We start from the raw sequence: 15,419 nt of genomic DNA, 5'->3' as shown, positions 1-15,419 counted from the left end.
TCCATGAGATATAGGCATATTGAGATTGCATAGTTTTTGGTATAAATTGCATATAACTTTTAAATGGTAAGACTTATAAACATGATGTGTTCAGAAAAAATATGCACCATCACTTGCTCTTCATTTCTTCTGAAGACCGCATACTCGTAAAACTCAAAACAAAAAAATAGGATAGAAAACTGATTTTTGGGGCCACCCTAGGTTAAAATCGAAAATTTCATTTACTGAACTCAATTTATGTGCTAGACACAAGGTGTCTTCGGCAAAGTTGCATCAAATAATGTTTACTGCAAGTTTGCTGAAGAGGTCATCCACAAAAAACCCGAAATAAAAAAGTTTAATTTCAGTTTTGAGAAACGATGAGGACCACCCTATCGAACTTTTTGACCGAAGAAGCAATATTTTATTATAAACAACTTCACTGAAGACATCAAGTGTCCAAATAGAACGAAAACGGAGTAAAATAGTTTTTTCCTGCTAAATAACTGAATCGGACCATTGTGCAGTGGTGCAATTTATCAACAATGCCTGCTGAGTGTGATTCTTTTGTTTTGTATTTTTCTCTGCTCCTCTTTGCCTATGACGGTGCCTTTCAGTCAGAACGACAAAGCAGGAGTAGCTTAGCAAACTCGGTTTGCCAACAGCGGGCTGAAGCTGATGATTATTCGGCACAAATTTCCTGTCATTGTCTTTCAAGTGATAGTATTCACCCGTCGGGCCGTCGCATTCACACAGCAGCGAGTGAACTGAATAGACTGTCAGTGCGGGCTGCGTGTGCAATGAGAAGAGAGGTCTTTTGTTTACTTTATCTTTGATTGTTGCTGCTAACCATTTTCAGTTTTCACTGCTAGGAAGCGAGTGTGAAGAGGGAATGGTATCAATATCCAACAAATTTCAGTCACTGAGATTGAGAATTCGCACCACTGGTTACAACAAGAGATATATCTCTCACGCCTCTACGCTGCTTTTAACTGACCGATTATTTTGCAAAAATATGTATTTTACAGGGTTGGCCAAATTAGGCACTAAGGTGGCCAAAACCGGTACATTTCCCCTATAGATAAATGCGCTCGCTTGTATGATAATTTCAACTACGCATGGATAGAAGCGCGCGCAAACAAGGCATTGATTTTTTGCACACAGTATGAAGAGAAAACTTATGACACGTGATATGGTTCATATACATATTTTGAGGGCACTCCTTAGCCGTGCGGTGAGACGCGCGGCTACAAAGCAAGACCATGCTGAGGGTGGCTGGGTTCGATTCCCGGTGCCGGTCTAGGTAATTTTCGGATTGGAAATTGTCTCGACTTCCCTGGGCATAAAAGTATCATCGTGCTAGCCTCATGATATACGAATGCAAAAATGATAACCTGGCTTAGAAACCTGGCAGTTAATAACTGTGGAAGTGCTTAATGAACACTAAGCTGCGAGGCGGCTCTGTCCCAGTGTGGGGATGTAATGCCAATAAGAAGAAGAAGAAGAAGACATATCAGAGGCTAGGCGGTTAATTATTCAAATTAACGATTTGAGAAACATTATCAAGGTAACCAACAAAATGTAACTTAGAATTATGGATAGAAAATAATGTTGAGTTAGTTTTCGTATAGAAATAAATGTGATGATTCTAAATAAACTCCTAGACTTCAGAAATAGACAACCAGAAAAAGCATAATAAATGTTATTAGTTTAAAATTGTCGGTTTTTCAAATGAAATTATTACCTCACTATAGCTTAACTTTTTTAAAACTTCAAAGTGGGGCAAATAGATTAATAATGAATGAAAGAATGAAATGTTTCAAATTATATAACAATAATAAAAATAAAAATAATAGGGTAGAATACGGCATTGGCAGGGTGCGACAGTTGTTGGCACCCTCAACAATATTTGCATTTTCCAGCAAACATACACTATTTATGAACATAATTTTGATTCAATCACACAATTTCAAGTCTAAGCTTTCATTTGAATAAGTTGTTTGTGTAAAAGTAGCAAGATTTGATGAGTTAATCATCGAAACAAATTTGCACCTTCGAAATCCTTGCCATTATTGCATTGCCAAAGAAAGCAGCGCACGAATAGCAAACTGTTACTTACTTTTTGGATCGCCTGTTTCTCCTCTTTATTGCGTTTGACACGACAAATTAAGTACGTACACTACTTTTTACACTTTATCACCACTTGATTATTACCACAAAGAGCAAATTTATACAATATTTGCTCTATGTTTCACTAAATAAAATCGGGACTGTTCGTTTTCTTTGACAGCAGCACACTTCGGAATAGAGCGAGAGAATGTGTTTGTGAGCATATCAAACCCACGCTAAAAAGATACCACGCACAATTCTATGTGATTTGATTTTAGCAAAAATACGAACAAAGTATCCGGCGATGGCATTTATTTAAAAAAAGTGTTAAAATACAAATGTTTCTATTCGGATTTTTACGCAGACCATGGATTATATTAAAAGTGATAGCAACACCGTAGTGTTTTAACCCTTATGTGGCTGACAGGACCGCTTTCCTTTTGCAACTTCAATACTTTCCAAGCTCATCAAAAAAATTATAATCATTCCCGATCCTACATAGTGCATTTCAACCATAAATAATTGCCTACTTTTAGGGTATTATCTATTATTCAACTGTGAAACGTAGTGTAAGAATGGGGTGGCTCCAGCGGCTGGATAGGACAGTGCTGTCCATTATTCAACATATGAAGACTCACGAGGTGGAATATATTGTTAATATACTGTACTACCAGAACCGACGAGCTTCGTTCTACCTAAAATTGATTAAATATATATTTTTTACATTATTTAAAAGACGTTAAGTATTCGAAATTTGCAAATTTTGGATTCCATTTTTTAGATTAATTTTCGATTGAAGCAGAAATGTGTACTTCATTTGTATGAGAGTCCCTCTTCAAGAAGAGGAGGGGTCTAATATCATCATTAGAATCTTCATCGTTCCCTAAAACCTCTACATACAAATGTTCATGCCGTTTCCTAGTCTATAAGGGCAGACAGACAAATATTCATTCTTATGTGTATGGATTTGGTTTCACGTAGTTTACGTCGAGCGGTCGTGTCTTGTACACAACCACCATGATTTTTTTTATGAAACAAACACATCATGTAAGGACCGCCAAGAGCAAGTTGTATATTTGAAACTGGTTGATAGACTTTTGCTTACGCGTGTAGACTCTAAGGCATTACAAAAGGCAAAAGATGTAAATCTTGGCAGCGGACAAAAAGCATATAAGTTCCCTTCTCCTAAATGGCAAACATTATTCAAATAGGTTGAAAATGGTAAAAGTAATGAAAATGTCAATATCTGGGTACACGGGTACCCTATCTGCCCAATGAGAATAGATAGAAGGTGAGGAAGAAGACCAAATGCAAGTGTATTAGTGGATGATGAAAAATGTAAACAGCAAATGGTGACGTACATATTTGCACAGCTTCTTATGGGAGCTCGTTCGAATGTAGTAGTGAAAGATTTTCCGCCAAACACAAAAGGCACGCACACAATATATGGATTTCCATACCTTAGTATTTATTTACATTGCTATCTGCCATTCACGTCTGATTTTTGCTGGCTTCATAAGGGTTCAATTTGTTTTACAATGTGTTTTGCCTATCTGTCTACATGACATAAAATTGATGCCAAGGCTAAAAATTAATGTTTTGTGTTAAGCCAGTTTTGATAAACAATAAAGTTTGTTCCAAAATTGAGTGAAGCGAGATGAGCGTGCGGCCGATTAATATGAATGAATTTTACTACTGGAGGATATAAACAACCAGCATTTGGCACCAATACATTACCAGTTTTCACTTCCATGTCTAGTTGCTAAAGGGAGCAAATCCATTGCTGATAATAGAAATTGCTATGCCAATAGAAGAAACGTTGACCTGTTACTTTATAATAAATTTACTGAGTTTGTGGTAAAAGCTGTTATATTTAGTGAACACCAATCGTCAAAGAAAGAGCATACAAATGTATACCAGTTAAGCTGTACCTGTGTTTTAGTGTAATTATTAATTATTTTTATCATTCAATTTGGCGAATGTCTTAGACTGCCAAGAATAGGTATTTTCCCCTAATATTAAAAATTATATTTTAATATATGTAGCATTAGAGAACTGAAGAGCTGATCTAAGGAGCTGACTCTTTTCAATGAGCTAAACAGATCATTTTCATTTTTTTTTCATTTTATTTCTAATAACTTCATCTGCGTATGCTTAATGAAGCCTTAAGATGAGGAAAAGCCATTTTGAGTAGACCATCAACACATGTCTTGCTCAAACAGGCGTAAAAACCTCATTTCTTTTCTTAAACATTACAATTTGTGGTACATACAATAAAACTTAAAACTAAGATTCGTAGTTTTACTGTTATAGTCATCAGGGTACGTCAGGATGTTGCGGGCTCAGCGACGACAGCAATCGAGAAAAAAAAATACATCATATAACACCGTTAAAGAAACTTTAAAATCGTTGGACAGAATCTCACCTATGTCATATCGGTAATATGCCCCTAGCTTGTAAACGACGTTGAAAAGCAGCACCGGAATGATTGAAATCAAAAATGTGGAATACTTGGTTGAATATGGAGGATATGAAGCGGATTGGATCATGAAGGCCATATTCCGCATGGCGTTGTTCAAGCTGCAGAAAACCACGTTGACGGAGACTTCTCTCGGGTGCGTAGATGTTCAAATGTCCCAATACTTCAGCGCAGTCTATATCACCCAGCAGCAATTTTCCAGCGAAGACCGCTTGGCTAATATATCTCCTTTCTTCTAATGTCTGCAGTCCCAGTAGCCTGCAACGATCTTCGTAGGGTGGTAGATTCTGTCTGACAAACTTTCTTTGAATAGCCTCAAATCTCAAAATCCACGACGCCTGATATGGACACCAAATAACGGAGCACGATTCCAATATAGAGCGCACAAGTGCACAGAGTATAATGACCGGAGACATAGAGGATCACGAAATTCGCTAGTCAGTTTGAAAATAAAACCCAGCTGCCTGTTGGCCTTGGATATAATGCTTTCATAGTGGAGTCGGTATGAGAAAGCTTAATCGAGGATGACTGCCAGGTCACGAATATGATCAGTGCGCTCAAGATGGTATAGTTATGTAGAATTGTTATCAGATCCGCTCACTGCAATGAGCTGTTTTGCCCATCTCTAGTTGATTCAGCAATGGTAGTAAAATAAAAAAAAATCACTTTAAAACTGCTAATCAGCTCAAGAGGCCCATATGCCTCTTAAATAGAGAATAATAATTGGTTATACATTTGGTATTTAAAAGTAATTTAATAACAGAGTATGTTATGGATCAAGTATTGCGCATATTTATTTTTGGTATTATTCCTTTGGTATTTTCCGGGGCTTCCGGGTTCGTCCGGTGAAAGGAGGCTTCCGGGCCTCTGGATAGGAGGCTTCCGGGCTACTTGAAAGGAGGCTTCTGGCCCCATTGAAAAGCGAGTTTTGTGCCTCTTGAAAGAAGGTTTCTGGGCCCCTTGAGAAAAGGCTTCTGGGCCTCTTGAAAAAAAGCTTCTGGGCTACTTGAAATGAGGTTTCTGGGCATCTTAAATAGATACAATGGAGGCCCGGAAGCCTCCATTCATACATCTCGAATGGAGGCTTCCGGGCCTCTTGAAAGGAGGCTTCCGGGCTGTAGAGAATAGTATAATAATAAAGTAATTCAGTTCAGTGTAATAATACAGCAACTTAGATAATTCATAATTATCAGTTAAAAAAAAAGAAATAATAATGAAAGCGTCTGACACGCGCGTAATTATAAAATTTAAGAATTATTTATATATATAGAAAGCGTTTATGAATTTATTTGAGTGTAGAGCTCCGAAAGACACGACAGAGAAACAAGAGGTTTCTGAGCGGAGCGACCGGAGCGACAGATTCGGTTGACATCGTGGAGGTAGCAAAAGAGAGTCAGTTATGTGACGATAGTGATAGAGAACGGAGTGAAAAATGTTAACAAAAAAAGAAGAAAAACAGAAAAAATTTAAAAAATATTTTTTGAAACATGAAATGCATTTAATATTGCAAATCGTGTTTTAGTGTTGTGATGCTTGTGAGAAAAGAAAAAAAACCGACACGGGCCTCTTGAAAGAAGGCTTCCGGGCCTCTTGAAAAGAGGCTTCCGGGTCTCTTGAAAGGAGGCTTCCAGGCCTCTTTAAAGAAGGCTTCCAGGTCTCTTGAAAGGAGGCTTCCGGGCCTCTTGTAAGGAGGCTTCCAGGCCTCTTGAAAGGTGGCTTCCGGGCCTCTTGAAAGAAGGCTTCCGGGCCTCTTGAAAGAAGACTTTCGGGCCTTTAGAAAAGAGGCTTCTGGGCCACTTGAAAGGAGGCTTGCGGGCCTCTTGAAAAAAAAAAGGCTTCTGGGCCTTCTGAAAGGAGGCTTCCGGGCCACTTAAAAGGAGGCTTCTGGCCCTACTGAAAGGGGAGTTTTGTGCCTCTTGAAAGGAGTTTTCAGGGCTCCTTGAAAAAAGGCTTCTTGGCCTCTTAAATAGACATCTGGGCCTCTTGAATGGAGGCTTCTGGGCCTCTAGAAAGGAGGCTTCTGGGCCTCTTAAATGGAGGCTTGTGGGCTCTCTTGAAAGTAGACTTCCGGGCCTCTTGAAAGGAGGCTTCTGGGCCTCTTGAAAGAAGGCTTCCGGGTCACTTGAAGGAGGCTTCTGGCCCTATTGAAAGGGGAGTTTTGTGCCTCTTGAAAGGAGTTTTCAGGGCTCCTTGAAAAAAGGCTTCTGTGCCTCTTGAAAAAAGGCTTCTTGGCCTCTTAAATAGACATCTGGGCCTCTTGAATGGAGGCTTCTGGGCCTCTAGAAAGAAGGCTTCTGGGCCTCTTAAATGGAGGCTTGTGGGCTCTCTTGAAAGTAGACTTCCGGGCCTCTTGAAAGGAGGCTTCTGGGCCTCTTGAAAGAAGGCTTCCGGGTCACTTGAAGGAGGCTTCTGGCCCTATTGAAAGGGGAGTTTTGTGCCTCTTGAAAGGAGGTTTCTGGGCCTCTTGGAAAAAAGCTTCTGGGCCTCTTAAATAGAGACATCTGGGCCTCTTGAATGGAGGCTTCTGGGCCTCTAGAAAAATGGCTTCTGGGCCTCTTGAAAGAAGACTTTCGGGCCTTCAGAAAAGAGGTTTCAGGGCCACTTGAAAAGAGGCTTCTGGGCCTCTTAAATGGGGGCTTCAGGGCCACTTGAAAGGAGGCTTCCGAGCCTCTTGAAAAAGGCTTTTGGGACTCTTGAAAGGAGGCTTCCGGGCCACTTGCAAGAAGGCTTCTGGCTCTATTGAAAGGGGTGTTTTGTGTCTCTTGAAAGGAGGTTTTTGGGCCTCTTGAACGGAGGCTTCCGGGCCTCTTGAAAGAAGGCTTCCGGGCCACTTGAAAGCAGGCTTCTGGCCCTACTGAAAGGGGAGTTTTGTGCCTCTTGAAAGGAGTTTTCAGGGCCCCTTGAAAAAAAAAACTTCTGGGCCTTCTAAATAGAGACATCTGGGCCTCTTGAATGGAGGCTTCTGGGCCTCTAGAAAGAAGGCTTCCGGGCCCTCTTGAAAGTAGGCTTTCGGGCCTCTTGAAAGGAGGCTTCTGGCACTATTGAAAAGAGAGTTTTGTGCCTCTTGAAAGGAGGTTTCTGGTACCCTTGAAAAAAGGCTTCTGGGCCACTTGAAAGTAGGCTTCTGGGCCTCTTGAAAGGAGGGTTCCAAACCAATTGAAAAGAGGTTTCCGAGCGTATTGGAAGTAGGCTTAAAAGGTTTCCGAACCTCTTCAAAGATAGGCTTTCGAGGCCTCTGAACCTTTTGAAAGTACGTTTCCAAAACTCTTGGAAGCAGTCTTCCAATCATCTTGAAAGAAGTTCTCCGAGCTGTTTAATAGAAGGCTTTTCAAGCAATAGAGCTTTTCGGAAAAAGACTTCATGTCTTTTAAATGGAGGCTTCCGAACGTGTAGACTCTAAATTTTAGTTCAGAAGCATATTCATATTCATATCATTCAACATTTTGTTCCAATCAGGTAGATAGCATAGAAGATTTTTAAAATTTATTCATTCAAAACAAAATTTTCAAAACGACTTATCTGCTTTTGTAAACAAAGATTCAAACGACGATTTGACGAATCTGATAACTCTTCCACGCAAACTAACACCATCAATAGGTAGGTGAAGGTTTCCGCTACCTGTTGATGGTGTTGGTTTGCGTGGGAGAGCTATCAGATTCGTCAAATCTCGCGCGATTTTTGAAAACGTCGTAAGTCCAAATGAGAGACTCTCTTTCATTACGCTCTCTTTTGCTTATATCTAGGCTAGTTTAAAATTTGTTGCAATATTTTCACCTCAGCACACTAGACAAAGCTATTTTCTTCAGATCGGGGTTGGAAAATTCAATGTAAATGTTAGTATGGCTTTGTAATAATCGAAAGAGAAAGTAAACAAAGAGAGCCTCTCTTTTGGACTTACGACGTTTTCAAAAATCACGCGAGAAATCGTCGTTTGAATCATTGTTTACAAAAGCAGATAAGTCGTTTTGAAAATTTTGTATTGCATTCATCGTTCTGTCCTTTTGATCTTTTCTCCCACAGCCATTACGTTGGTCAATAGTCTTTGAGTTACTGATCGCCAGGTATGTACAAGACAAAATCTTGAAATAAAATAAAATATACATATATCAAAACTTTATCAATAAGTTTTGATTAAAATCCGCCATTAGGCATTTTTCTCCGAGCTACCCCCTGGGCCCGGCGTAGGTACCCTCAGGGGTAAATACATGTACACCAGATTGAGAACCGCTGCTGACATAAAATAAACATTTCGTCAAGTCTGGCAACATTATGTATCAGCTGGCATATTTTTAACACCTCATTTCCACCCATCCTAATTATAAACAATTTTTTTTATCGCTGCTGCACTTTTCCACGAAAGCGAGAAAACAAAATGGGGGTCGACTGATGCTTTTTTATTTCACCCAGCAAGGGATATAGGACGTCAATTTTAAAATGCTTATTAAAGCGTTAAAACACATTTTAGCCGAAAATTGTTCAGTGTTTTGGGTTAGAAATTTAATTTACTTTTAGATAGCTAACACGAAAGTTCAATTATTTTGATCAAAAAAACATGTGTAGATAAGAAACCTAGCAAAAACTTGAAAAACTCAAAATTCTAACCCTATGCATATAAAAGTTTTCAACATATCACTATTACTAACATTTTAAAAGCATTTTAAAATACACTTCCTATACTTCACCATGTTGAAAAACAGTGATTTCACGCACACGTCCGTCGCCGCTAGATGGCAACAGCGCGGCTGCGTCAAAGCGAATACCATCATTGCATCACTATACAAACAAGCGATACAGTTATTCAGTGTATAGTAGAAAATCGAAAATTTGTTTTCAATAAAATGAAATATCTGCAGTTATCAGACGTCGCAACTCATTTCTGATTAGTGCGCATGATAGTACATCCATGCGTGCATGATGCGCACTACTAATGAAATATTTCAAATTGTCGCGACTCGCGTCGCAGCGCGAGTGCTCAATCGCGCGGTCCGGTTTGGTGGCGGCCCGACAATATTTATGTTCAAAACAGCGTGATGGAGAAGAGTCTTGAGCCTTAATTGCGGTAAACTGTGTTTACCTCTGCGTCTCCAAAATAATCACAATTAGCAGCACATCAGTTAGTTGGTAGATATGAGATTCTCTATGATTGGTGTGAATTGAAGTGGTTCGATGATAATTTGAAACGATCATACTACGGATTGATCTGTGGCAGAGCGGTGGCGGCACAACGGCAGTCATTTACAGAACATTTCCGCTCGGCCGGATTCCTGTTCATATTGTGCACAATCAAATCTCGGTGATCATCGAGATTTCGTCCAAGATGCGATATGCTCATCAGTTCATTCGTTAATTGGATACCTACACGTGACTATTGGCGCTTTGATGTTGCACGAAGAAGAAGAAGCAGAAAGATGATAATCGAAAAAATCTCCACTAGAAACCATACGGAGAAGTTTTTAAAACTCTTCTCAAAAATTCTAAAAGCAATTTAATTAAAAACGGTAAGCAGTACGGGGTTGGACTTTTCTTATACTATGTTTTAAGTGTAATATTAGAAAATAAAATTTCGAATAGAAATATTGTGTTTATTATACAGTAGAAGAAAAGTCCAACCCCGTACTGCTTACCGTTTTTAATTAAATTGCTTCTAGAATTTTTGAGAAGAGTTTTAAAAACTTCTCCGTATGGTTTCCCGTGGAGATTTTTTCGATTATCATCTTTCTGCTTCTTCTTCTTCATGCAACATCAAAGTGCCAATAGAGTAACGTCGAAGCTATTAGGGTTAACAAATTAATTGGTAGGGCAACAACCGTTGTTTGCATTCCGCCATTCATGGTTGGTTAATCAACCGAACCAGATTTCAAATTGACTTTTTGTCTCCAAGCTTGACAAATCATTGCGATGTAATTAGTTTTTAAACGCATTAGCCACCGAACAGATCAAAATTTATAATACAATAATTTAAGCCATTCGTTATCAAATCAAACCACTTCAACTAATCTTTGTACTTCACTCATCTCATTATAGCTCAACCCAACCATGGATGAGGAAAACACCCTTCTGCTGGAGCGTGCCACCGGTCTCATTAAGTGCTGCAAACTTCCTCGCCTAACCCGAAACATCGATGAAGCCCAGCTAAAACCGGAAACGTTCCGTGACTTCTTGGCCATCCTCGACGAAACACTACCGCAGCTGTTCGACCTGATGGCCCAATACGAGAGCGAGCTGCTTGGCTTCGATGAGTTCAATCGCGGCAATTTGGAATTTCAAGTCAATTTGGCTTTGATGGTGGCGGAGCAGGTCTATGTGCCAGGAGAGCTGTATGAGTATCAAACTGAGAATGTTACCTACCGGGCGCGATTGTCGGATATGTATCAAAATGGGCTACTGGAAAGGATTTTGACTGGGAAGGGCAGTGAGAGAACACTGAAGCTGATGTGGGAACACTATCAAAAGGTTCTGAAAGGAAAGGAATGGATGTATCATCCGGGGGACGTGGTGGGATTTGTTAGAATTTGTGAGTTCCTGTATGTGAAGAACGAGAGCGAATTGACACAAACGTTGGCGTCGTTTGTCCTCTCCGTAGGGATATCCCTGGTTGAATTCCATGACCCCGAGTACGAGACAATCGGATTGAGATTGTTCAACGTTCTGCTAAACGATCGCCATCGATCGTTGATCAAGAAGAGCAATATTCACGAAGTTGTGTTCCAAAATGCATTTCGACTGAGTGCCAAGGCCAAAAATGAACGATTTCTTCGGGAACTTTGGAGCTGTCTATATCGATTCGTTGAAATGTCCTTCCAGGATCAGACCGATTTCAGTGAGTGGTCTAAGCTGGACGACATAGTTGAAGCATTGTTAGAAGCGTTGGCTTTCGAATCGAATCTTATACTGTCATCCGTACTTATGGTCCATCTGCTGAAGATTCTTTCACTGGATTTGACGAATTTTGTTATCGACGATTTGGACGACATTAAAGCAGTAGATACTAAAAGCTGTCATGTAACGGTGCTGGAGCAGCTACGGGAGGGTGCGTTATTGTTCCATAATCGTCGATTTTATCGGTGGCACAAGCGATTGGTAGCGATGATTCCGTTTGAGTTCGAGAAGGCTTGCGGGGCGGGTCGCGAATGCAGCAAGTATATGCATGTGAGTAGTACCGATGCATACTAATGATAAGCTTTCCAATAATTGATGCATTGTTTTTTTTTTCTAGGGCGTTCACCTTCTCTTTGTGCTAACCGTTTTTCCTATGGAACTGCAAGCAATTGAATTTGTTCCATCAATTCAGTCGTCTCTGCTCGACTTCATGATCTTGTTCAAACGACATATGCGAGATCAATGCAATCGATTAGAATCGCTCACAAGTGAAACCGATTCAATAAATTCGATGAAGGTAAGGTCAAACTATTTTAATGAACCTCTAAATGCCATTTCTACATAGAACTTTTTTTTGCAGGCGTCAGAATCGTTCGACAGAACGGTTGCCGTTTTCTGTAGAAGTGTGGCACAAAACTATTTCCCAAAAGACCGAACAAACTTCTGGAGCGTATTGGAGGCTGAAGTTGATAGATCGAGGGAAATAATAAATCAGGAGGATCGATGTTCTTAACATTGACCACTGTGGGAAATCCGTAAAGGTAGTGGAATAAAATAATGAATAAGCTTCAATTTGGCTAAGTTGTGTGTTCACTGAAAATGAGAATGATCCTTCCAACTTGATTAAGTTCAGTTCAATCAAAGGTAATTGCCTATTTCCGGGGATTAAACCACCCGACTTGGACGTTAATTTACAATGTTATGAAAACTCATATGTGAATATGTGGTTCTATACTATTCCCCAGAAAACCGTTCCCCAGAAAACCATACCCCAGAATTCCATTCCCCAGAATGTACGAATGTACCATACCCCAGAAAACCAATCGCCAGAATGTACCATCCCCCAGAAAACCAATCCCAGAATTAACCGTTCCCCAGAAACCCATTCCCCAGAAAACAGAATATATAGATGTAGGAGAAAAGACGGCTTTGGCAGGTTTTGTTCTATTATTGGCAGGGGGGTTTTTGTCGACCAAATTTTATGAAATTTGGCCACAATGTTCTTTGATATGCAAAGAATGTTTAGGCCAAATTTGGAAATAGCAACATAAAAAACCCCTGCCAATAATAGAACAAACCTCAAAAGACGTCATTCCCCATGATTTCATTTTCTTGTTTTCTTACAATCATCATCGCAATACTATACATAAAATCATTTGTCTTGATAAGTTGGATGTGCAAGGGCCATTTGTGGCACTATAGTTTCAAATACAATGTGCCTTTTGGCATATATGACCATAACATAAACAGCAATATTGATGCAAATTTAGTTGCTGCGACTTAATTGTAACATAATCAGGTCGTATAAATGCTGCAGTGATCTATTTGAAACATGGGTGTTGCTCGGAAAGGTACCCACCAGAGTAAACGCGATGTGATGCGACGCGACGTGCGATGCGACGTGACGCGACTCAAGCGAAAATAACAATTATTATCAATGAACTGTCACGTCGCGTTGCATCGCATGGTCACGGCTATTCTGGCTTAGCATAGTATAGTATATGGTCATGTCTATTCTGGCTACCCCAAAACAGAAAAAAAATCTTATTTTAAAGCACGCCTTGATTGAGGAAACAAATAGGGACCCACGCATTTGCCCGGAATAAGGCAATTAAGTCGATGATTCCTTCTTTTAAAACGCGTATTTCCCTGAATAGGGCAAATAAGCCTTTAATTTTTGTGTGCTACGCACTCGTTTGTCCTAAATAAGGCACAATAATATAAAAATTAGTAAATAATTCCTTCTATAAAGGCACGAATTTGCCCGAAATAAGGTTAACGAATGATTCCTTCTTTTAAAATACGCATTTGCTTGGAAAAAGGCAAATAAGTGATACATTCTTTTGACTCACACATTTTCCTAAAATACGCCTTCTTTAAAATCACGCGTTTGGACGGAGTATAGCAAACAAGTGGATGATGCCTTCTTTTGAAATATGAATTTACCCGAAATAATAAAAATCCACAGGTTCATTGGATAAAATTAAATTATATTTAAAATACTGCCGTTACACGCATAACTGTAAATAGTAATCCCTTGGGACAAATAAACGTATGATGGCAGCATAGAAGAATCCACATAAAGGTGACCATATGCATTTGCCATCATAATTTAACGCTTCTAGAAAAGCACTAACTTTGCTCAAACTTACCTTTTACAGCACGCGTTTAGTGTCTTATTGTAGATTCTAAATTTGTTTCTGTAAAGTTCGCTTATACCAATTAAGAGCGACCATTCATGTCATTTGAAAAACGGCGGGAATAATAAGGCCCTTTGGTTTAGGCTTATAACAGGTGGCAACTCAAAAAAAGTTGGAATGACTTCAATACTTTTATCAAAAAAATAATGCTTTCACAAAATATGAAACACACTTTTACGTATTGTATTTTGTATTGTAGTATTGCGGCGTGCTTTGATTTTACTGCCGAACCAAGATCATGGGAAAAGTACACGGTCGGACATTTTAAGCGTGAAAATGTTTCGAAGAAAACTGTCATAGCATTTTGGTCATTGTATGCAAAGATGATTTTGCAAATTAAAAATCACGAAGCAACTCATAAGCAGGATCAGAAGTACCATTCCAAAAATCGATGTGGTAGGAGCCAGCGGTCATGAGCAGCACGAAGCGAAACCATGGACCATATTCTAATATTCGTTTGTTTTAAGTTTGAAGACCAAGGACAACTATTTGTATAACATAATATATTATTATCAGATTGAGCTCTACTTTTTGTAGTTTTTTTCCTGAACCATTTTTTTCCATTCCAGTTTTTTGTTGTCAAAATCTTTTTCTTCATTAAAGAATCTTTTTAAAGGTATGAAAATATATTCTGGGATATGGTTCGTTCTGGGGTATGGTCTTCTGGGGAATGGTACATTCTGGAAAATGGTTTCCTGGGAAATGGTACATTCTGGGGAGCGGTTTTCTGGGGAATGGTTTTCTGGGGAATGGTTTTCTGGGGAATGGTTTTCTGAGGAATGTTATAGAATCGAATATGTACGTTATGTGGAAGATATTGATTTGGAAAATGTATTGGAGGTAACCACTTTCCCTTCGATGGGACTCGACCCCACGACCCTCAGTACGCTAGACTGGTGCTTTAACCAACTAAGCTACGAAGTTAGCCTTTACAACGTAGCGGTTACTGAACGAGCTCGAGATTCCCAAATTGGACGTAAGTCAAATCACTCGCAATCCATTTCTCAAGCCAATACTTACACATGTGATTAAGTTACCCAATGGGTACTATACATCTAAATGCTAAATCTTTACGTCGCTGTTCTGTTTTGAACACCTCAATTTTGAGAACATATTCAACTTTCGACTGGTAGCTATGAATGAAACATTTTTGGCTTAAGAAATTACATTTATGAAACTTTACATTTCTTCCATTTATTTGAAGATGTTTTCAAGTAGAAAACGAAATACGTCTGTTGATACAAACAAAGCCCAACTGTCCTAAGAAAAGTTTAAGTACCTACTAAACTCGTCTTATGACAGTTGACCACATTCCACTAAAAGAGCTTAAATAGTTTTTCTCAAACAAAGTTGATTGTAGTGGAAAAACGGAAGAATTGTAAAGTCTGTTTGTTATACAAGTATATTTTTTTTGCAAGACTTTCAGCCCTAGGCTGGCTCGTCTCTGATTTTAAAGTCTTATCTTTGTGTAGCATTTCCCCTAAGACGCTCTAAAATAATTAATTATTAAGAAATAAGCCGAAAAAGTATAGTATATTGGCTAGTGCTATTTG

General features: G+C 39.2%; 1 protein-coding gene across 9 annotated transcripts in view; it reads left to right on the top strand.

The window, feature by feature from the left end:
* LOC134202871 (uncharacterized) overlaps positions 1–12,238 on the top strand; it is a 156,539-nt gene extending 144,301 nt beyond the window's left edge. For 4 of the 9 annotated variants that reach the window (XM_062677851.1, XM_062677859.1, XM_062677855.1 and 1 more), the window contains 3 exons: positions 10,592–11,716; positions 11,784–11,963; positions 12,027–12,238. In XM_062677851.1, coding sequence (XP_062533835.1) covers positions 10,604–11,716; positions 11,784–11,963; positions 12,027–12,179 — 1,446 coding nt within the window. In that variant the 5' untranslated portion in view covers positions 10,592–10,603 and the 3' untranslated portion in view covers positions 12,180–12,238. The other 5 variants (XM_062677856.1, XM_062677854.1, XM_062677858.1 and 2 more) reach the window with 5 other exon arrangements.
* Positions 12,239–15,419: the final 3,181 nt, after the last annotated feature.

The sequence above is a fragment of the Armigeres subalbatus genome, unplaced genomic scaffold (genome assembly GCF_024139115.2).
Source record: "Armigeres subalbatus isolate Guangzhou_Male unplaced genomic scaffold, GZ_Asu_2 Contig149, whole genome shotgun sequence".
NCBI lineage: Eukaryota > Metazoa > Arthropoda > Insecta > Diptera > Culicidae > Armigeres > Armigeres subalbatus.
This window is presented reverse-complemented; position numbering and strand designations above follow the sequence as displayed.